Genomic DNA, 22,489 nt, shown 5'->3' with positions numbered 1-22,489 from the left:
CCAGAGCTACACCCACCACTCACTCTTCAAAAGGAAAAAGAAACAAAGCCCACATACCAGCTAGTTTTCCTGAACCTCACTTTCAATGTACAAATCTCTCAGCTGACACCTGCAAACATATACCCAGACTTTCCTAGCCCATCTACTCATAGCATGGAAGTTCACGAGCCTCACCTAAATTCAGCTGAATGAAACCTGCCTCGCTCCATGTGCCAACTCAGTCGAGCCGTTCTAGCTCTCCCGTGGTTAAAGGTCCACCATATTTGGCTGGGAAAGTAGCAGTCACTGAATAGCTCATGTCCAAAGGCATCAGCAAAGTCCCTGATGTCAATTTCTACAACAGAGTATGGCGGAACATACTTCAAGTTCCTAAAAGCCGTTTTAATTCCCTTTGGAAATATTATTACATTAACTTACTGTCTCCATCCACCATTTGAAAGGGAGAGCAGGAGAAAAGAATAAATCAAGAAAGATCAGAGCTTAGCACAATCACTTAAATGCCATCCACTTACTTCGGCCTGAATACATACTTAAAACAAAACTTTAAAAGAAAGGGCTACAGAGGGGGTTTGCAAGAGGGGAAACTGAAAAGCCTGAGAATGTTCTAAGGAGCACATGAAAAGTAACAGATTCGACATTAATAGGTAAATTTGATCCCTTGACATATGCCCCATAAGGAAAACCTTTAGGATTCCACATACAGAAGGAAGTTAAATATCAGTGGTCTATATCAATTTTAATGGAGTTAAGGTGATTCATATCAGTCAAGGAGTGTGTCCTAATTTTTTAGTCCTTCCTGCTTCTTTCTTTAAGAATAGCTGGTGTTTTATTAATGTAAAATATTAACTTTCAGTTAGTTGTAGGTTTTGTTCCTATTAGCTACTTCAACCCAAATAGTTCAGATAAGTCCTGGATAAACATGCAAGCTGAAAGTTGCTTATCTGAATCAAACCAAACCACTGAATACTTTGAAGTTGGTCAACTGTTGTATAATAGCAGTGGAAACTGCTAATTACCTTCTAGTCACCTCATAAAGGCAAAATGATCCTCTAGACTTGAGTCATTCCTGCACAAAAAATGACAATAAAATAGTTAAATCACTTCTAATTTACTAATTTAGCTACTTTGTTTCAATGTTGTGCATGCCTTACTTGAGCACCTTAGTTTCAAACATAATAAACCAACCTTTGGCTGATTTAATTTGAAAGAGAGCAATTTAATTCCAAAACAAGCATCCTCACATGGAATTGGACTGGAATAACAAAAGAGGCAAATTGTAGCAGATTTTGTTATTGGCATGTGGACAAGTTGACAATCAGGAAGCCATTTGTCTTTCCAAATCCAGTAACATTGTTAAATGACCCTTTTTTTCCTTCCCCAGACACCCCAGCACACAGCAGTATCATGAATACAGGGAAATTGACTGTAAGAGACAGTTTAGTAGTGCTAAAGCTCAACCAGTGTCCTCAGGAGTTCATTAAAAACAAGCCTTTATTACTCAATTTGACATTGCCTAATAAGATTCCAGAAGAGATTTTTGCTTATTTTAGGCTAATGAGAATTTTATAGACAAGTCATTTCCTTATTCTCCCAAGAGAAAGTGATAGATTGGTGCACAATAGACTGGCTCCCCATCCCTCATTTCTTCAGCATCTTTCTTCTCCTATTAAGTCTTTTCTGTTGCTTTCCCTCCACTTTCTATTTAAAAAAGTAACCTCTCTATTGGCATGGAAAATAAACATTAGGAAAAAGAAAACAGTCAGAAGACATGTTTTATTTAGTGTTTGATAAATTAATCCTCAGGGAAGTATCCAGGCATGCTAACACCAAATACCAGTCCTAGCAAAAAAAACCCCCACAAAATCCCCAAACAAAAACAACCCAATAACTTGCACATTCTGCAGTATTTCCCTGGCATGAAATCTGTTGGCCAAAATAAGAGAACTGTGAATCACACATACACCTATTATAAAATATATTTTCACGTGTCTTCATGATGGTAAAGCCATTGACAGCTACTAGAAAATTTAACTTCCTATTGGGTAACCCTGGTTTTCATTTGTCAACACAGAAGCATGAAAATATATACAAAATCTCCCATGCTTATTAAGTCTAACTCTAAACAGTGAAAATCCAACTCTTTTCCTCTGTAACTGAGTACAATCAAACCTATTTGCAGCTGAGCCATCGCAATTACTATACCCAAGGGATGCGAGGCGCGGGGGCCGTATAAAGGGCATAAAACACAGCAGAGTAAAGTGGCCATGGGGGTGAGCTGTGCCGGGACTGCACAGTTCACAGGCATATGATGCAAAGCAGCTCACATTCGCTGAGCAAATAGCAGCAGAAACAAAGACATCAACTCCTCCCAGTGCTGTTTTTGCCCCTTGCACCCCACTGGAACTGAATTTCACCTTCCCAAATGTCTTGTGTTTCACGAATATATATATAGGGGGAAAAAAGTCACTCTGCAGGATCCATAAGAACCTCACGATCCAAAATGCCATATAGTTAGAGCTGCCAGTGAATCTTGAGCTGATACTCGATGTGCTTGCCAAGCCTGGCAGCTGGAGAACTGTGACCTCTCATGGTGACGAGAGGGGTCATGAATGACGTTGCTTGGTGACACAATTACTTGCCATTTATACCCAATTTCCTCACACCAGCAAAATCATTCATGATCAGTACAGCTTACAGCTTCAAAGTTAAACAGTAAAAGAAATTCTTATTCCAGTATTAAGTGTCCTAAGATGTTTATCATGTTGTTCCAGAGAAACGTTACATGTGAATGTTGTGTGAAGCCTCCGTCCTGGTCTTCAGTTTCCTTTTACTTTGCTGCACTGGACACAATGTCCACACACAAGGTACAAGTGCATGCATGTATCACCATGGAGCTCTCGCGCTGTTTTCTAATACAAGCGTCCTGAACAACTTCTCTGTGATTGTAAAAGTCTGAGTAACTGATGTTTGACTGCAAAAGTATTTATGACAACGTGACAAGACAGTTCATTAAAAGCTTCTTACATAAATGGAAAGTTATATTAATGAAGGTAGTAAGAAAATCTGAAATTTGAGGCGCTACTGAACACGATAATATACACCAGATATTCAAGAGATATGAAATGTATGTGCCAGAGTTAACTCAAAGGAAGGATGGAGAGATAGAGACCTTTTCTTAGGCATAACCAGAAGAAATCAAAGCTGGCACCATGATGATATTGGATGATACTGTCCTTAGCGGCCATATCTCACTGCTTCAAAATCCCTGCCTTTACTTGAAATACAGAGTTAGAAACTGAATGAACGTTGAGATGAACCTGTACCTCCAGCCTCATGAAACAGCCCTCCTGCTTCAGAGCTGGAGTACATTACCAAGAGACTGAGAGGCAGTGAGAAAGGCCAAGAGAAAAGTTAAGACTTGATTATGTCCCCAAACCATCTCTTTCCATAACCAGTCTCTGACAGATACCGGGACTAGATTATTCAGATGGAGGTGAAAAAGATTTTAGTAGGAAGATACATAATTATCTTCCCAGTCCATCCCCCTCCATCCATGTATTAGGTTGCACCCTTGTCTCTGAAAGCTTGCCTTAGAGCATGCGAGGATGGGCTGCAAGTTATAGTGCCCCATTAGGGCCACACACAAAGGTCCCCCGGTCAGTCTTACAGCAGGGCACCAAATTGGTATCAGGTCTCTCATACTAGGGGTGTCCACAGGTGAACAAAGTGCCAAATGTATGTATGCCTCCTGCAGGGCATTAGTAGAGTAGCCAGAACACTGATAAACTCATAACCTCCCTCTAACTTCCTTTGCAAGCCAGCCCTAATAGTTGAAATTGGCTGCAATTCTCAACCATAATATTTGATATCCTTTCCAAGAAATGCACAATTAACTACGATAGCTTTGGATATTCAATATTCAGGGGAACTAGTGCTGCTGTTGCCTGGGCTGTGGTTCCATTCTCTGGTAGACTCCAGATCAATGGAGCATAGCACGTGAACCTCTAAGATCATTAATAAATTTTTAAAAAAGCACACAACAAAAAACCCTACAGTACCTCTCAAAAGTTAACAAGGGCAGAAAAAGCAAAATTGCACATGGGAAGTGAAAGAAACTTCAGAGCACATCTTATCTGTTGTAACAAATGCCCACCAATTTTGTCTTTGCACATCCATAGAAGATTCAGATTCTTAGGATAAGAGAGTAGACTATGGTGCACAATTTTAGAAATGCAAACTTTATGCAGCCCTGAGCCAGTAATACCACTTCTTCAGAGAGCAAATAACTTATTATTAGAGGTGTGGAGAGCTCTCTATCCAAGTGACAGGTCTCCATCCAATTAAATAAGAAAATGCTGACAAATCTATTTCTATAATCTCAATGATCTCATATGTTTTCATTAAACATTAAATAAAATGAGAGGTGAAAAGTGGCCTATTTATCCTATGCTAAAGTAATAAGAGGGCTTAATTTTTTAATATTTTCAAAATGAATAGTATGCTAGAGGTATATAGTATGTTGTATAAACTACAGTATCTGTCAGAAGAATAATCTCACTAAAAATTTTCACTATTGTACTTAGTTGTTTGCATTCTCCTTGCAGCAGGGAGCCATAATCATGGGCCCGCATTTCTCTGTGCCAGACTTTGCACAAACACAGAGCAAAAGAGAGCCTTGCCCCACCAACTTTACTATCCAAGGTCCTATGGGCCTAAAGTCAAGAATAGTGTTAAAACACATTGCTAGTCTGGAGGATTAAAATCTTAAGTAAAACCAAATCTTTTAATAAGTTAGGGATAACACGTTGTTTCCACCACAGTGAATTTTCTGATTGCAAAAGCTATACTTGCTGCTGTTTCTTACTTTTTTGTTTATTAAGAAAAATGGAAAAAAGTGCTAGAAATTATCTAAGTAGCATACAAATACCCAAACGGAAGCAAGGGAGTTATGCTCAGCACACAACCATTTGCAGGAAAAATTCTCTACCAACAATTCAGTTTCTCCTATATGCAAATCTCTAAACACAGGAGTTCAGCTGGATGCACCGTTGCAGGCATATAGTATTTCGTTGTTTCAGAAGTATTTCTTTACTATCAGAGATACTGGGCCTGTACACCCCGTCCTCATGCACTCCTCATAACAGAATAAAATATCCTGGCAGCAATGTCACAAATGACTCATGAGTGGTGGTTTCCTTCCTACACAAGCCAATTCTGGAAATACACCCTTTGGTCTTGATGTTATCCTCCTGATGTTGTACTCAAATGACAGCAGCCATTCATTCATTTCTTCGCAAGGTAGGAAGACGTGAAGCTATCAAAGAGAGCTGGCAAGAGCCCATAAGGCCTAATTAAGCTTTTCTAGGCTTTGGGAATGAAGCCAAGAAAAAAGCCATCAGGTTCTGATGTCTTTTCTTCGTAACATTTTGTTCACATTTAGATGACATGCAACCAGTAAAAAAAAAAAAAAAAAAAAAATAAAATAAAATCCGTTTCCCTTTTCCTGCTTGCATTCCCTACGGGCCCTCTGGCAGCTCGACAAAATAGTAACTGAGAACAAGCACTGCAGGGCCAAGTCCCAGCTGCAGCTGAGCTCCGTGCGGGGAGTGCCGGGGAGCTGCTGGGACATCAAAGGGAGTAGCTGAAGTGCTACACAGCCAGGCTGGCGTTTGCACCCTTGATTCCCCAAATACTCCCCATGGGACACTCATTTCAGATTTTGCACAGAACAGAGCAGGAGCTTCAGCAGCATTCAGAGCAGCAGGAGAGCAAGCAGCCTCCCTGGGACTAGAGGTGGCTCCATCAGCCTCTTCCCATGGCACTAGAACAACCTGGTGACAATATAGGTGCATATTTTACTTTACGTTTCAGAAAGAGCAGAAAAACTTATTCAGAAATTTTGCATTTACTTTGAAAATTAAGCCCTCAAGAGCCTTTTTTTTTTTAATTAATTCTGAAATTTAAAGCCGTTCTTGCATCTTAAGCACATAGGAACTGCCATCTTAGATGAGACGAAACGTCCTTCTAGCCAAGTATCTTCTCTCTGATAGCAGCCAATAACAGAGAGCTAGGGAAAAGTAAAAAATACAGGGCAAGCTCCATAGCTCTCTACTTTAGCCTTCAGAGGGGCAAGAATAAGTAGCCTACCTGGTATTCCCTCAGTGGGCACACCATGGACTCACACAGAGGGATAATTGTTTTGTACTCTACTCCTTTCCTAATAAACCCAACATTCAGTTTTCCCTTTGGAGAGCTACTGGGGGTTGAGCTGATCCTGCCACAGAAGTATCTTTTATAACACTGAGAAACAGTTGTTAATCGGTAATTATCAACTCAGAGCCCAGTATTATATTTGTAAAGTTGGGACTGTTTTGTCCTGTGTGCACCTGTTTATTCCCATCCACGTTAACTTCCTTTGCCATTTTGTCATCAGTTGTTCAGTGTCCTAAGAAACTTCTGCAACTCCTCGCAGGCAGCCCTCCTCCTTTACTACGCTAAAGAGATCAGGTCAGCAGCAGCAAACTTTCTGTCCCTCTTCACCCCTTTTCTACGTCATTTCTGAGCACATTGACAAGTTGAGATCTTTGCAAGGATCTGCTGGTGACCTTTTTCCATTACGAAAACAACTATTCATTGTCACCACCTGTTAGTTATTTGTTGATGAGAAGAGTTTACAAACTCAGGGCTGCTTAGTTTCTTTAGCAGTTTTTGGTGAGGGATCTTGTTGGATGCCTATTAGTTGGATCTCTCTGTCCATGTACTTACTGATACATTCAAAGGACCCTAGCATCTTTTTAAGACATAACTCTTCCCCCTTATATCACAATTATCCACGTGCCTCCTAATTCTATTTTTGAACAGTTTCTATTAATTTTCCCATTAGAGATGTCAGGCATACCAATCTGCAGATGCCAGGCTCAAGCCTATTAATAATGTTATGTAGGTACTCACCCCAATTCAGGATAAACAGAAAATCTTACGAGGAGTCTGAATTAAAATAATATATTAAAATAATATCTGTATCCTCAACTTTGAAACATTAGTTTTCTTTTAGTGTAGAATCATTTTGTATGCATGCATGCACGTATGCATATATACGTATATAAAATTTTCACACCATTGACCAATTACACATCCATTATGGAAGTGAAAAATCAACCTCCAGCCTAATCAAACCAATGCTTAGGAATCTTTTGCTATAAAGCTGCCACTAAACGCAATTTGACAAAAGAAGTAAATTACATTTAATTTATGTAAAACCTGTAACTACAAATTCTTACTGTTTCAGCAATGCTTTAATTTTTTTTTCCAGTTCATTTCCTTTTCTTTTAAGTGTCAGCCTTCTAGACAAATCCTTGAATTGGGGCTTACCAAATCTATTCCAAAGTTACAGCACAGAAGCAAATCATGAGCACAGCAGCTAACACACCTCTGCAAGCATCCAGGAAAAACACATCCATCATATGTCTCTTCCATCTGAATTTCACCGTAATCTGTTTTCCTGCATTTGTATTTCCTCTGGGAAGGCAATAAATGCTTGCATTTCCCAACAATTTATCCTATCCTATCTCCCTCTCAAAACCACTCTATCACCACTGGGGAATTAAACAACAGAGAAAAATAAAGAAAAGTAAAGCTGTCTGAATTTGACATTCTCCACCTCGTTGATTGTGTCAGCAGTCCCTCAACAAAATTAGTGGTTTAGAGCATAAAAAAACCCTAGTTTTCAACCATCTACTTGCACATTTTTCATGTGGATAAGCATAGTAGTTACATGCCATGTATGCTTACACAATTCATTTATTAATTTTTTTTGTATTTGGTAATTATTTCCTTCTGAAGAGCTTGGAAGATACAGTGTTGGCCAATAAATAAATGTAATGTTCAGATTGTTGCCCATTTTGGCTTTAATAAAAATGTCCACGATATTATTATTTGAATCAGGAAATATTTAGTAAAATGAACAGAATTTGGTTGGTTTGTTTCTAGTATGAGGAAAAATAGAAATAGTCATGAATAATTACTCTGCTCTTTATTACTCAGAAGCATTATTCCTATTCTGTCCAACCACACAAAAACTCTAAGGAATTCCTATTGACCAGTGACTACTAGCAGATTGATGTTGACCTAAAATATTAGGTCAACAAAGACCTAACTTTCTGATAAAGTTAGAACCGGAGATATCTCTCAAAAGACTGACAACACACCAATGAAGTACAATAAAGAGGTATTTCTAACAGATTGTTGCTGCGCAAGAACTAATAATTACAGGACGAATATGTGAATTTATGCATCTCCACCAGCTTTGTAAACATATTTATTTTAATTACGGTTACTGCCCTTTTCTAGCCTCTGGTGACAGCCAAGTCCCAGCTGAGAAGCTCCCAACTTTGTCCTATCTCTGGCAACATAAATGTGAACTGATAACATTTTTAAAAGAGGGAAACAACAGGAAGGGAACCGCACCTTTGCAACGCTCACAGCAAGCTCCTCTCTGCTTAATGACGAGAGCACAGTCCTTGGAGAGCATCGGACACTTCTCCCTTTTACATGTCACTTCCTTATTCTGGAAAAAAAAAAAAAAAAATAGACAAAAGCTATTGCAAGCAAACCAAATCCACGGCTATCATTTCTTGCAATTCAGAAAATAAAACGTGAGGCTAGCAATCTGCTTTTTCGCTTCAGGATAGGTCCTTGTGATTCAAAACATCTTTCTCCCCCTGAAGGAACGCAGTAGAAAACAGACTCTGAATTATCCAGGAGCCCAAGTAAATGGTGTTTAAACTCCACTTAGACAGTAATTCACGATCACTACCCCTCATAGTACAGAAAATGTGCCTCACTGAAGAAATCCACTTTACTTAAACGAACAACTAGCTACATGATGCACTTGTTGAAATATCCTTGGGGTCTTGAGGTGCTGCCCCATGAACTGCACAGCTCAGGAATTGTTTCTCATGGTGACAAAAGGAGAGACGGCTGAGGAAGAGGTGGCAACCTCAGCGAAAACAAAACTCTGCCACTGCTGAAAGTAATTTTTAGCTAGCGGTATTACCTAGCTACCCAGAGGTCTTTCAAAAGAGGCTCCTATATACTGTACTAGAAAAGAGACTACCGTAATTCATCTTTCTCCCCAAAATGCTGAGAATCGATGAAACACCACAAGCAAGTGGAATCACTGTACATTATAGTGTCATCTTTCTACGGCAAAAAGCCAGCAAAGGCCAAGGCCAAAGAGCACATTGACCACATTAAGGAATGTCAATAGAGGATGTGCGACAGCGGGCAGGAGAAATATTCCATTTATAGCCTGCCTTGCCCCTGTGGTGTCAACCCTTCTGGTTATCCCTGCCTTTAAATAAGGGCAGAAAACAAATACTTTGGGCGTTTCTTTCAGTAAAATTTTGCTACTTGAAATTCCTGACTGAAAGTAGCCCTCTGAAGTCACCTCCACCTATAATTAGTGACATTAAGTTCATTAAGTGACACAGGTGGCCATTTACTAGATGCTAGCACTCACCTCACCCAATCTTATGACTTAATTAGAGACCAAAAAATGAAAGGGCTAGAAAAATGTAAATCATAAAACTAAAGGAAAAGAAGCTGTGTTTTCCAGTCTTTTTCTTTTGCTCCCTGTGGCCTTATTCACGGTGCCTGTGAAGGATAACACGCAGCTTTTATTACACTCCAGCTCTTTGTCTAAAATCAGAGGTTTATTTTCTTCAAAGTCACTGCCTGATCTGATGGGAGCTATAAAGGCACTTCAATCTTATCAGTGTAAATGAGGACTCACTCTCGCCAAGTCAGTGTGAAATCAGCAAATGAAAATCAAGCCCTAAAGCGCAGCTGCAGTGACACAAACGACTACTGTAAAAAGCCAGGTCGCTGCTACGTGCTGGCTGCTCTGCATCACTCCAGCATTACAGAGGAGCCATAAATGCAATTTAACTGGCGAGTTAAGCTGAATTTATGGCAGGTCTGTAGCTCTGGACTGGCACAAAGCAGCCGTGGCACAGCAGTGCAACTGGCTCAACAACTTCTTTTTAGAGTGCGGGGTGAAATCTCGATTCCCTTTACGTGAACATAGTGCCCTCTGACTTTGCCTCCATAAAGCCTGTTGAAGAGCAGCAGAATCAAGTTTACCAAATCGACTATAAACAGTCTGTATTGTAAAGGGTTCTGCTAAGATCTGATTCTCTTTAATGAGAGTTTGCTCAAGGAAAGATGTAATAAGCCTAGTGGCCCCATTATATTTATCTGTGGGAAAATCTTCTACATGGTGAAAGCAGGTTTGAAGGAAGGGCAAAATCCAGTTTAGAGTATTGTTCCTTCAGAGAATGTGATTTACCCAGCCGCAGCATGCATCATGGACCTCTGCAAGACGCAAGATGCAAGGTGCCCTTCTGGGCCAACCTAGCTGGGCTGCACTCACATCAGGGGGTCTGGCGGGCAGCTACCCATCAGACTCCCTCTTCAAAGGAAGAAATTATTATTGCAGATGGCAGCAAGAGAGACGAGAAGTAAAACACAGCTCTGTATTTCTTTTTGTTCCCTGATTCCCAGGGGACTCACTGGGCAAAGGTCTCATGCAGCCCACCTTCCCAAGCAGCTTCTTGCCCTCTCCCCTGAGCACCCACTGCCTCCCTCTATCCTCAGGTACATCCTGACATGGTTGCTTCTTATTGGTAATGCAAAATGTTCCTAAGGATGACCCTGACACATGTATTTCAAACAGGAGATACTTGCTAGTTACTGTTCCTAAGTAAAAGCCTCCTGTTTGCCCCACATCACTTAAATCAGAAATCTTCTCTGCCAATGAAAGTTTGGTACCATTGAGCCAACACAGGGGGGCAGCCAAATTTGGATCTTACTCTTCTTCCCTTATCACCAGCAATGCTGGTGGCTCAACCCCATCTCAGGACCTGCATTACAGGTGAGGATGGAAGTAACTGGAAAGAGAAAGCAAAACTGAGCCGGGCTGTACATCCTAGCAGCTAGGAGGTGTTCTGGGAGGGAAGATTTTGGAGTTCATGTCCTGGTGCCAAGGGCTGTTTTACATTAAGCAGCTGTTCCACGTAAAGAACATTAGTAGCCCATGGTGCAGCGACGGGAACTGAAGGGTCCTTCCCCCCTTGGAGGGCGTCTTAAGCAGTAGGATAACAGATTCATATTTCCTTTCTCTATCCCAGTAGACTTTGAAATACTTGCTGCTCAGTGGCTCAGCTGCAGCAGAAGAGGGGCTTGTTCCTCGTGCTGCCAAAAGCCACCAGTCCTGACAGCGAGGATGCTTGTGGGGAAAGCAGGAGATGAATCTTTGAATTGCCTCTGGATGTGAAGGGCACCGAACCTGGATCACTGTCTCAAAGGTGAGTTGTTACAGCATGGTGCTAAAAGGTGGGCAGGAGGTGCCACACTCACTCCCCCCCCCCCTTTTTTTCTTTTTTTTTTTTAAGAAAAGAGCAAGATCAGCTCTGTCCCTTGAAGGAGAAGCTGCATCCTCTTGCCTGCAGGGACAGGTCTGTGTATCCCAGGTAAATAGAGCCAATCTTTGCCAGCACAGAAGGGCAGCTAAGCACTTAAGTGGGGTGGGATTTGCAAAGCTGATGTTCCTCCTCTCTAGCTGGTATTACAGGCAAGCCCCAGACAGCTCCAAAAGTGGCTGCTTCAGATGCCACCCCAAGGTGCCTAACTCGCTGCCATCAGGGCTGGGCTGCTCTTCCAGGGTGTGAGGTACAGCATCACTCAGGGCTGCAGCCCCCACCGCTCCTTTTGGGGCTTTTTGCTGAGCAAACATACAGTAGAGCCACAATTGCAGCATACTGCCCAGGCGCAGTCTTCACAGCAAAATCCCTCTTATACTACGAAGAGATGAGCGTAGCTCTGGGGAAGCGCATCCAAGTGCCTCTTGCTGCCTCCAGGACCAGATTTAATCCCAAAATTCTTTCCAAAAATCCTGTTGTTTTATCTCAGTGCTGCATCTTGTGGAAAACTAGGCCAGCGGATGTGGAGGAAAGGGTTAATGTACCATGCTGATCAATCATAGGACAGCAACAGATAAAACAGGGCTGGTAAATCATTGTTTAGTCTACTGCAGTCAGGCATTATCCAGTGCAGATCTCCTAGGCCCACTGGGTGTAAAAGTACAAAGATAAAGAGCGATTGTCATCAGGAGCTTTTTTTTTTCCTTCACCCTGTCGCCCAAAACACTGCTCTTAATGTCTACTGTCCATCTGCTTGTTTCGATTTTGCTGCCTCCTTCCCTCCCATTTCACAAGGGCAAAGCGGAGGGTGAGAGCAAATGGACTTTAGCAACAAATCCTTTCCTTACAAATATCTCGCCTCCTACCCCCAGTAATCATAACATTTCATTACTTGACCCAGCCATACATTTAAAAAGGCACTAAGTAGCTGCATGCAGGAGAGCTGTATTACCAAACCTCCATTTGTGTTGTCAACAGCGTCTCTGGAGTTGTTGAAAGCTCTCAGATACTTTGATTTTTGCTGTTCTTAAGAGAAAACTTCTTAGACAGCAACATTCAGAAGCCAACAGTTATGGGAGGGTAGGGGATTTTTTTTCCTTTTGTTTAAAGGACATGCACTCTGGCACCAAGAAGTGCGGAAGAGACACATGGCTCATAAATACATAAACCGTTTGCTAAATCAGAAACCTGGGAGTCAGTCAAATCCATAATAGGATCCCAAGATTCATAATAAATAACTTTTAATTATAGTCCTGCACAATAGTTATTTTAAACAGATGGTTTATAGATTCACATCTGGGATTTTTTTTTTTTTTTAATTTAGTGCTCAGGCACACACACAGAAAGGGAGAGAACCTTAGCTAAGGTTTTTATTAGTGTTGGAAAAATACGTATTTTTTTAAAAGAGGTCAGGCTGATCCAGAACAATGCTGCCACAGCTGACACAACTCCCCAGTCAGCGCTCAGCTCAGCAAAGGGTTCACACTGGAATCCCAGACTCCCTCGGAAAGGAAAATTTAGGGAAGTTCCGGAGGATCACCCTGGACTCCTCTCCTGTGCTCACTGAGCCTGACTGTTGGAGAACTCGCGTTTTGACGCGTTTGGGGAAAGATCAGAAAGTTTTGCTGGGTGCCCACGTTTCTCCCTTCTCCCATGCTTTGCAGTGTGAACCAAAGGTCTCTCTAACTTGGCATGCAAAGGTGACGTCAAATTCCCATACAGGAGGGATACACTAACCAGACCTAATACCAGTGTTACTGCTTCATGTTACCTTTACTACAACCTCCTCTCAATGCAATTTGTTCACCTTCTACATACACCTCGTATTTTTACCTTCCATCAAAGAACTCCACACAAAACAGCCCATTCTGGTGACAAAGTACATCAAACTAACGGCCTTAAACTCATGTGGTACAGTTAAATAAAATGCCAACATGAAAAGAAAAAAAAAAAAACACTAAAGAGAAATCTGAATATTTGGCAGAGGTCTTGGTGAGGACGTGTGCCAAACCACAGCTTGGAAGCCGCAGCCAACTTTCTACAGGGTTCCCCACTGGGCTCCTGCCGGCTCACAGCAGCCACCAGGAGGATGGCTCTTTTCAACCTGGATTTGGCTTGGAAGAGGGGGGAAAAAAAAAAAAAAATCAGGAGTCCGCTTCGTTTCTTCAGGGCTGTACCAAGGAGTGCCTCCATCAGCAGTACCCCGAGCCCACTGCTGTGCTGTCACAGCTGGCTGCTGAAGACCCTGCAGATGCGGGTTCTCAGGGGGCTAGATTTCCATGGTGAGAGTCTGGATTTCTCCTTTTTTTTTTTCCTTTTCATGTATTGAAAATGCTTTTAGGAGGCTTGCACTGCATTTCTGATATCCTGAGGTTATTAACTATTTATATTGAATAGGAAAAATGTTGCTTAAACTTTCATTTAACCAAAAAAGCCTGTGGAGAGAAAAATAATAAAAGCAACAGAGACAGATTAGGTAGAAATAGGAACTACCATTAATGGCTAATCCTGAAAACATTCATTTTTTACCATTATTCATCACAGTCCCACTAGTAACTCTGATTGATAGAACTCCTCACCAAGGAGTTCAGAGTGTCCTTAAGTTTCTGCCAGGAGAAGCCTGTGGGATCATCCGCCAAAACAACAACAATTTTCAAACAATGGCAAAAGTTACCCCTGGGGAATTTGGGATGCAGCTTTCAAATATGCACATATGACCTTAGGAGAAGAAAAAGCCATGTAAAATTAATGAAACAAGTGCACTCAAGTCACATAGGCAACACCTCCACCGCAAGGCATAGGGCAGGCTCAAACGCAGGCTCACGCCACGTGCCATGACCCGCACGTTCTCCAGCCACGCCACTGGCTCTCTGCCAGATGTTGCACATGGCCAGAACATCCTCTCGAGTGCACACGGAGCCAAGCTCAGTCCACGTAGGCCACAGGAGCAAAGGTTTGGGCCAGCACTGGCCACAGGCTCTGTCCCTCAGCAAAACTTGGGAGGACCAGGCTCCCAAGCATGTGCCTGCACCTATGCTTACGTGCAGACAACCCCGATGTTGGGCCAGCTTGAACTCGAGAACAGGCTCAGACACGTGTGTAACTCATGGTCTAGACAAATCCTGAGGCACTTTCTGAAAATAGTACCCTTGCTCCTTTGGCACTCCTGCCTGGAACTCACTGTCTCAGGTCCGATTTACAAACTTCCCTTTAACTGGCGGAGCTGATGCAAGCAAGCAATCGCTGCTAATACTGTGGGACTGCTGTCTTCCATGAGCATTTCTCTGCCTAAGCAAGAGCCGCACAGTTTGGCTTCAGGGAGGAGACATCACTCCCCAAGGAGAGATGTTTGCAGACATTTTGAACCACTATCAAGGGAGATGAGAAAAAGGTCTCATTTCCCTTGTTCCCTCCAATTATGTTTGGGTTTTATTCCCTGCAAAAACAAATTTTGTGGGTATGATAACAAAAATGGTTTAGCACACTAGGTGTGTTTTTAAATTCAAGGTGGAAAAAATATTTCCCTGTGAAACAACATCTGTTCTCTGCAAAATGATACAGTTCTGTTTACCCACATAAACCTACAAACACCAAGGCATATGCTTCACCCCACAGAGAGAAAAGTCCTATTATTTTAAGCATGTCTTCAATTTCAATGGGAGAACTCACAGGAGTGAAGCCAAATATATGCTTCAGTAGTTTTGGCATTAGGTCCTTGCCTGTGGCGCAACAGGACTGTGATTTTAGCATGAATTGCATTAGAGGCAAATGACAGTATTTCATGAGGAACAAAGTATGCCAGTTCAGTCCACACGGTCTCTCTTTCCTTTTTTGAGCAGAGCACTTGGTAGCCTCCGATTTATCCCCTCATTGCTGTAATCTCTTTAGCTTATCTGGCCTCTCTGAGGGCGAGCAGGGAGGAGGCTGCAGCTCTCCCTGCAGTGGTGCTCAGCCAGCATCAACCACCTCCTTCATAACTCGAGCTCTCCCCACTCCCTAGGAAAGATGATTAAAACAAAGGCCCTGCTGAAAGATGACACCAAATTTCACTGCAAATGGGTATTCCCCACTGCTGTGAGGAAGACATGAGTATGTGCAAGTCATTCAGAACACATCACTCACAACCCCTTACAGACTGAACAGATTTTTTTTTTTTTTCTCACTGTGCTTAATGATGTTCACCAGCATGAGGAAAGTGACCTTGGTGGCCTGCTGCAATCCCAACACTCCCTGACAGCAGCGCACTGCACTACTATGTGGTGAAAAGAAAGCGCTTTCTTCCTCTTACATTTGTTTGTGTTAATGCAACTGCTAAGGCTGCAGCTGAGATCAGGGTCCCATTACATCAGACGTCGTATAAGCACATGCAAGGAGTACATCCTTGCTCCAGTGAGCTTATCGACAAAGTAGACACAGCCAGACAAAATGACCATAACTGCAGATTAAGTCAGCAAGAAAGCCAGAGCAGGATCCAGACCGCTTAGCTCTCAGTCTCCCTGCCTCCATCTCAACCTCCAAGTGCCATTTCAGATTAGAGTTCTTCAGCTGTAAAGTTAAAGGCAAAACTCTTTACCTGTCAACCGAATAGCATGATGGTCTTCTAGCAATAAGAGACACAGTCTTCACAGGTTCCCAGCAGATCATACTGTAGTCCAAAAACCTACCTATAGTACTCCAGGAGGCAGGTTTCAGGGAAGGGGTATGCACTGGGGTTCTTGTGGGAGACCACACCTTTGCATTTCATGAGATGCATGCATTTAAAACTCACGGCTTTTTCCGTGTATTTTAAATGTGGTTTTAAACAAATAAAAAACAAATTAATGTTTTTTCTACTTTGTCAATAAAGAATTCGTATTAATTATCAGTCACCTGAATCTGATGCCAATACCCACAAAAACAGTAGTCACAGGCAATACCCGTTGATTTGAAGCTCAGGGTGCAAACCTGTACCTGTGCTGCTGGAAAAGGTTACAGCTCACTGATCCAACCCTATGAGCTTACAATCTTCCCCTTGCTGGATGTTCCCAGTCACTCAGATCAGCCAGCAAAACTTTTCAGATGATCACTGCCCAATTCATTTTGAGCTAAATGAGTGATCTTGAAAGCATGGTCCAGCCTAGCCTGGTTTACCCTGACTGAAGCTGATGGGGCAGAATTCATTCTCCCAGAGAAGTGACGGGCAGCTGAGGGCCATAAAATCTTCCACTACCTTAGCTTGATCCAGAGGCCACCCACACACAGCTGAAGTCAGCAGATATGGAACAGCATTGCTGCCCTAGGTGTATTAGCTTCTGTATTAGCTATGGTGCTCTGCTGACCCCCCTTAAGCGCCATAGGATGGCTTGGAGAAGGAGAAGTTTGCTCATATCATTCCCGAGCCAAATGAGTCTGAAAACATTTGGTCTAGCTAAATTCTAGCCCAAAAAATTGTTGAAGATGGCACTGATGAATTATCAAGCTGATTTCATAGAGCGTAAAGCAGATTGTGCCAAAGGTTTAAAATAAATTATTAAATCATTTGAATTCAACAAATTTTAGATCAAGCCACAGTGTCACGCTCTGTCCCATCTCAAAAATTAACTCAGTCCCATCAAAAGAGTGTCCTAACAATACTCTACTTTTGTTTCTTAACTACTGCCATCCTGGTCCTATAGACTGTGTTCAGCTTATTTTCCAGCAGACATTGTCAATGAGAGAAAAATAAAACCTTGAAAACAATAAAAATAAGTACATAAAAATCTGAGTCCATCAGTTCAGAATTCCTATGTTTGGATGAGATAACTATATCTTCTATTACAGACTGAATACTGACTGATAGTAATTTTTTTTTTCTACTGATGGGAATTAAAACTTCATTTGACATTTATTTAAAAGAGCTGCATTGACTGTTTTTTTATAAATATAATTTCATCACATTTTGATGGGCTAAATCTATAAATATATTATCCAAACAATAGTTACCTGTCATTGCATCTTTATTGCCTTCTCTGTCTGAAGTCTGCTTACTCAACCCTTACACTGGAGATTTAGGCAGTGGCAAATGCTCTAGTTTTGGGCTTGAGCCTGTTCTAAAAACTTTGAACAAAGCAGCCCTTGAGGCCATGTACTTCTTAAAGAGTTTAAAAAGCCCAATGGGCCTCCTAACTTACTCTGCAACAAGTCATATCCCATGAAGAAACTCACTTCTGTACGACACAAAAACAGGGCTAGATTAAAGAAAAGGGAAGAAAAAAAGCAAGGTCCCCTGCTGCTCTGTCTGGCCAGAATCATGTCTTTTACTGCCCATATCCTCTAAAGAAACGATGCTCTCATGATATATTACCCTAATACATCACCAAGTGACAGTTTTCTCATGATACTGTATCCTCAAAGATGTGATGCATGCCAGAAGCAGCAACAGGAGACCTCGGCTGGGGGAGGGAAGGGAAAGGATTTTTTTATTTTCTTCCAAATTTTTAATCTAGACTTTGTTTTTTTAATGTTATTTTGTCAGGAAAATCCCTGTCAATCCTAGCTTCATAATCCAGAGGACTCCTAGAATTTTCACAGTAGTAGCACAGCTTTTAAACTGGAAAGCATCAAAAAAACCACCCCTCTTCATTTAATTGAAGCAAGTTTTGAAATAGGACCAAAACGCTTGAGGAACAACAACCAAATAAAAATAGTAGCCCAAAAGAAAGCAACAACAGTCTGTTTTCTATTATAAAATTATTTAGGCAAGAGGCCTCCAGACACTGCTGTTTTAATGAAGTTGCAAGAAAACTGAGCGCTGACCCCGCATTTGTTTTCTTATGTGATCTTGCCTGTGCTACACAGTGGTATTAGAAAAAAAGAGGAGGTTATTCACGGTGGCCTGCAGAGAGAAGGGGCAGCCCCCAGCTTGTCAGTCTGTATAGAGAAGAGTGGGAAGAGACAAGGACCAAGAGCATTTCAGGCAGGACTCCTTGAAGGGGGCAAGAGCTTTCGGGGTCTTTTAATGCTGCCTTCAACTCACAGGGGCTCACTCCTTTTTGCCTCAACTGCTCCACGCTAGTAAAATCTTGGAGGGGCAGCCGGGAATCCTAACTCATGGACAGCTCGTGGCAGCAGTCATCCTCAAGAGGGCTTCATCCAGTTGGTGCCAGGAAGAGAAGACTCAAGGCCACGGGAGAATTTAGTCAGAAAAACTTATGCCACAATGATGTTTTGTTTGACGCATCTCATTTCTATGTGTTTCTACTTTGTATCTACTCAAACCTCTGATGGATGCAAAGCTTCCATCAGATGCAAAGATGGAAGGTAGAATAAACTTTCCTTTGTTGTGATCAACCGCATTGCCAAATTAAGTTAGATTGTGACTTTCAAAACTTCAGCCAACGCTGTAGCTACTAGGAGAAAAGGCGTATTTTGACTTGTGAACTAAGCAAAAGCGATATGGAAGTCACTGAGAGGAAAGTAAAAGCCAAAGCTCTCGAAGTCGCTTTCACGGTCCTTGAGCTGACTTTGACCGTATTTTGTGGCCTGGCCCTTGCTGCTTTTGGGTGAGATGTAGCAGCTCTCATTCATAGCAGTGATCACTTAGCCACATGACAATACCATTGCAGTTAATGAAACCACCCATGTGAGTTCAGAGGTTTGAGCCGAGCTCTTCAGTGCAGACACATGCACAATGCCCTATGTACTGTGTAGACCCAGTTAATTAAACAGTTATTTTTAAATGTTTCTCTGGAAAGAAGTTTGCTGTCCAAAATAAGAAACTAATATTGCACAACTACTTTCTGCTTGAAAAATCCAGTGGTTAAAACATGTTTTTGCATAATTGTAGCCCTGCAGGGACAGTTCTCACTTCTGAAAAGCAAATTCCCTTCTTTCTGTTTTGCACATGTACAAACAAACAGATTCTGCTATGTCCAAAGCTTGCAAATCTCAACTATAATAATACATTGAATAGTAGCCAAACAAACAGATTTTTCCTCAGCCTGCGTTCCCTTCACTCCTTCCTTTCCCCTGCCCCACTTGCACTGCTGGAAGTAAAAAAAATACCTGTTTCTGACAAGTAAATGGAGCTGACATTAGAGCAAAGCTCTAAGGTGAACGGGGTACGTGCAAGCCATTTGTCATCTTGACAAAGTGATTTTCGGTCACCAGTGGGACACTTTAAAGACATCTGAATGGTTGGCCTTGACCACCAGCATTTCTTACGGCTTATAAAGGGACCCATGGGACCAAGAACACAACCTGCTTTTGGAAGTGACTCCTGCAGTGGTACCTCTTGATAGATGTAAAGGCAGTGTGATATATCAGGTGCCATTAAGATCTTTGCTAGCAGGTTACATTTACATAAGTATGGAGCGCAGATAGCATCTTGTTAACCCAATTAATGAGACTCAAATGTCAGGAAAGGGATTATGCCTGGCTCGAAGTCCACAGCGCTTGCGATGTGGGACAGCACTGTACTCTTTGAAGAGCAAGAAATCAGGCAGCAACGCTACTACCCGGGCAGCCGGGGGAAAACACAGGGGAGGTGGAAAGATGGCCTGAAATTCAAAGGTTTCACACCTTTAGCATAAGAAGGGCTCTTTATGATGAGAGACTCAAGTGCCATGTAAAAATGAGAACCTGGGGCTGAACCGAAGAAAACTGAAAAGTACCTGCTTGAGGTCTTGGAAACTTAGTTTTTTATTAACTGTACCTTCCTCTGCAATTAGAGAAAGCCCTCATTGCCAAGTCACAGCCCGATCTGGGTTGGAAGAGGAACAAGATTTCATCCAGCCTCTCCACACTGCTGTGTTTTACATGGGCAATTGAAACACACTTCTCTAGCCTATAGAAGAGTGGGAAATTTCCTGACTAAGATGAGATCACTAATCTCTGCATCAATGACTCTCGATATACTTGACAATAAACTGCTTTTCTCCCATAGCCTCCAACTACTAAGCTGTATGACATAAGAAGACATGCTCCTGTCACCCAGGTCAGAGCAGTGAACCCTGCATGGCACAGCATGAGATACTTGGCCCCAAAACAGAGAGGGGTTTAGGGTAAGGCCTCATACTCAGCAACTCCTGTCAGTTCTCTGCTCAGCATGTCAGCTGTAAGAAATCCCTGTTCTGAGTTGTCTCCTCAATGGAGGAGACAAGACAGTTAGCATGGGCTGCTTGGGCCAACAGCCCAACCTAAGCACTACTCAGTGGGTTAACCTAAATCCTTTGATGGTAACAGCACCTTATGGCCACAGTCACAAGGAGTCCACAAAGACACAGTAGTAATATTAAGTCTCCAGAAGATGCTTAAAATCCTTTTAGACCTCTGGTTCCAGAGTCATACATAGCTTTCCTGGAGTCACATCACATCCACATCCTCTCAACTAAAGCTCTGTCTCACCAGTAGTTTTTGTGCTATCTTGTATGTAAGAGGTAGTGCCCAGTGAACAGGCTGGAGCTGCCTACTCATCTCTCAGGACGGCTGCCTTCCAGAGAACCTCCCTTTTGTTGTAGGTGATTTGCTTTCTTTTTCCCTTTTTTGGCTCCCACTTTTGTATGTTTCCATATGTGGACTGGTTTAATTATGCCCAGAAACCTGATGACATCGAAGATATTAATTTTATACTAAAATGATTGTATACAGTTTTAGGCTCCGAATATGTACCCTTCGTGTAACAACAAGTACATAAAGCCACTCGGATTTCTTACTATCATGGCCTAGAGTTCTAGATATTTTTTAAATTTCCACTTCAGATTGATTTTGGGCTCAAATAGTTTTTGCATGAGGATTGGAAACCTTGCCAAGTTAAATTGGACATATAGAGACATTTTTTTCAGAAGCTATACAAATTGCACGCTGCTTCTGTTTCCTCCATGTTTTCATGTTAAACAAGCTCTCGTTCAGTATCAGTGCACTATGCTGCATCTCAAATGTCCACATCAGCAAGTTTCTCCCGAAATGCTTAATGCGTTTAGATCGCAGACAAAGTATGCCTCAAGCATGCATCTGTTAAAAACGTTTCTTACACTACCGCACCGTCAACATTTTAACGTATAATGATTTTAATTGTCCAGCACTTTTTATCTACTGCTTTTACAAACAACCCATCCACCAACCCTTGGTTTACAGGCTGAAAAGCTTGCATGCTTTGCATTCTGCCTGCCAACATAATTTTATTCATTTATTTTAATCAAAAGCATTTGCCAGATTGAATCACCAATCCACCTAACCCAGTTAACTGCGCCAGCTCTCCCCAGAACTGAGTATTTGGGGGTGGGGTAAAGTGCTAAATATGAAAATGATCAGCTGTGCACTGCCATATACAGAAAAAAAAATATTCTCTGTCACAAGCAAATGATCAACGGTCTCCCTGTCGTAGGAGAGCCTGCTGCTCTTATCAGTATTTTAGGTCCCACAGGCAATCCTTCAGCTAATAGCCTTATCTCAAGCCCAGCCACCCTGCCTGGCTCCTTCCTGCCCCAATGATTTCCAAGCAGCACAACCTGGAGGTGTTTCACTAACTGGCACAATCAGATCATAACCACTACGTAGCCTTAGAGCAGTCGTTTATCAGCTCTTCCCCATCTCTCCCAAACCATGCCTCAACTGCACATCACCACCCAGACAGAAAAAAGGAGGAGGAGACAACCTCAGGACAATCAAGGTCTGTTATTCTCAGCTACTAATAAATCATAAGACAAACCAGAAAAACAGATGCAAATGTATGACTCAGCTGGCCATCAGAATACATTTTGATGGTTCCAAAGCTTGGGGAAGATCCAATTCCCATTGAAGCCACTTAATATAATTGAATATAAAGATGTCAGGAACAGCTAAAAAAACAAAACAAGAAAACAAAACCCAAAACACACAACTTTTAGCCTATGAGCTGTCAGAACTCTGATTTTCCTGGCCAGGGCTCTACGACACATTGGCTTGCATCCCCCGGGGTAAGGAGCTGCTGCTTCCATGCCTCAAGCGAGATCTTTAGCTACGAAAGAGGAGGTGAGCCATACCATGGCCATCTGGAGAAAGGGGCAGCTGGC

General features: G+C 42.1%; 2 protein-coding genes across 2 annotated transcripts in view; one reads left to right on the top strand and one right to left on the bottom strand.

Moving 5' to 3' along the window:
• LSM5 (LSM5 homolog, U6 small nuclear RNA and mRNA degradation associated) overlaps positions 1–22,489 on the top strand; it is a 756,742-nt gene that overhangs the window by 215,964 nt on the left and 518,289 nt on the right. The gene's annotated exons all lie outside the window — the stretch shown is intronic.
• BMPER (BMP binding endothelial regulator) overlaps positions 1–22,489 on the bottom strand; it is a 150,922-nt gene that overhangs the window by 117,765 nt on the left and 10,668 nt on the right. Inside the window, exon 3 of the mRNA XM_050915812.1 lies at positions 8,467–8,566. Coding sequence (XP_050771769.1) covers positions 8,467–8,566 — 100 coding nt within the window. The remainder of the gene's footprint in view (positions 1–8,466; positions 8,567–22,489) is intronic.

This window comes from Gymnogyps californianus, chromosome 2 (assembly GCF_018139145.2).
Source record: "Gymnogyps californianus isolate 813 chromosome 2, ASM1813914v2, whole genome shotgun sequence".
NCBI lineage: Eukaryota > Metazoa > Chordata > Aves > Accipitriformes > Cathartidae > Gymnogyps > Gymnogyps californianus.
Note: the sequence above shows the minus strand (reverse complement) of the source record. Positions and strands in the feature narration are given on the sequence as shown.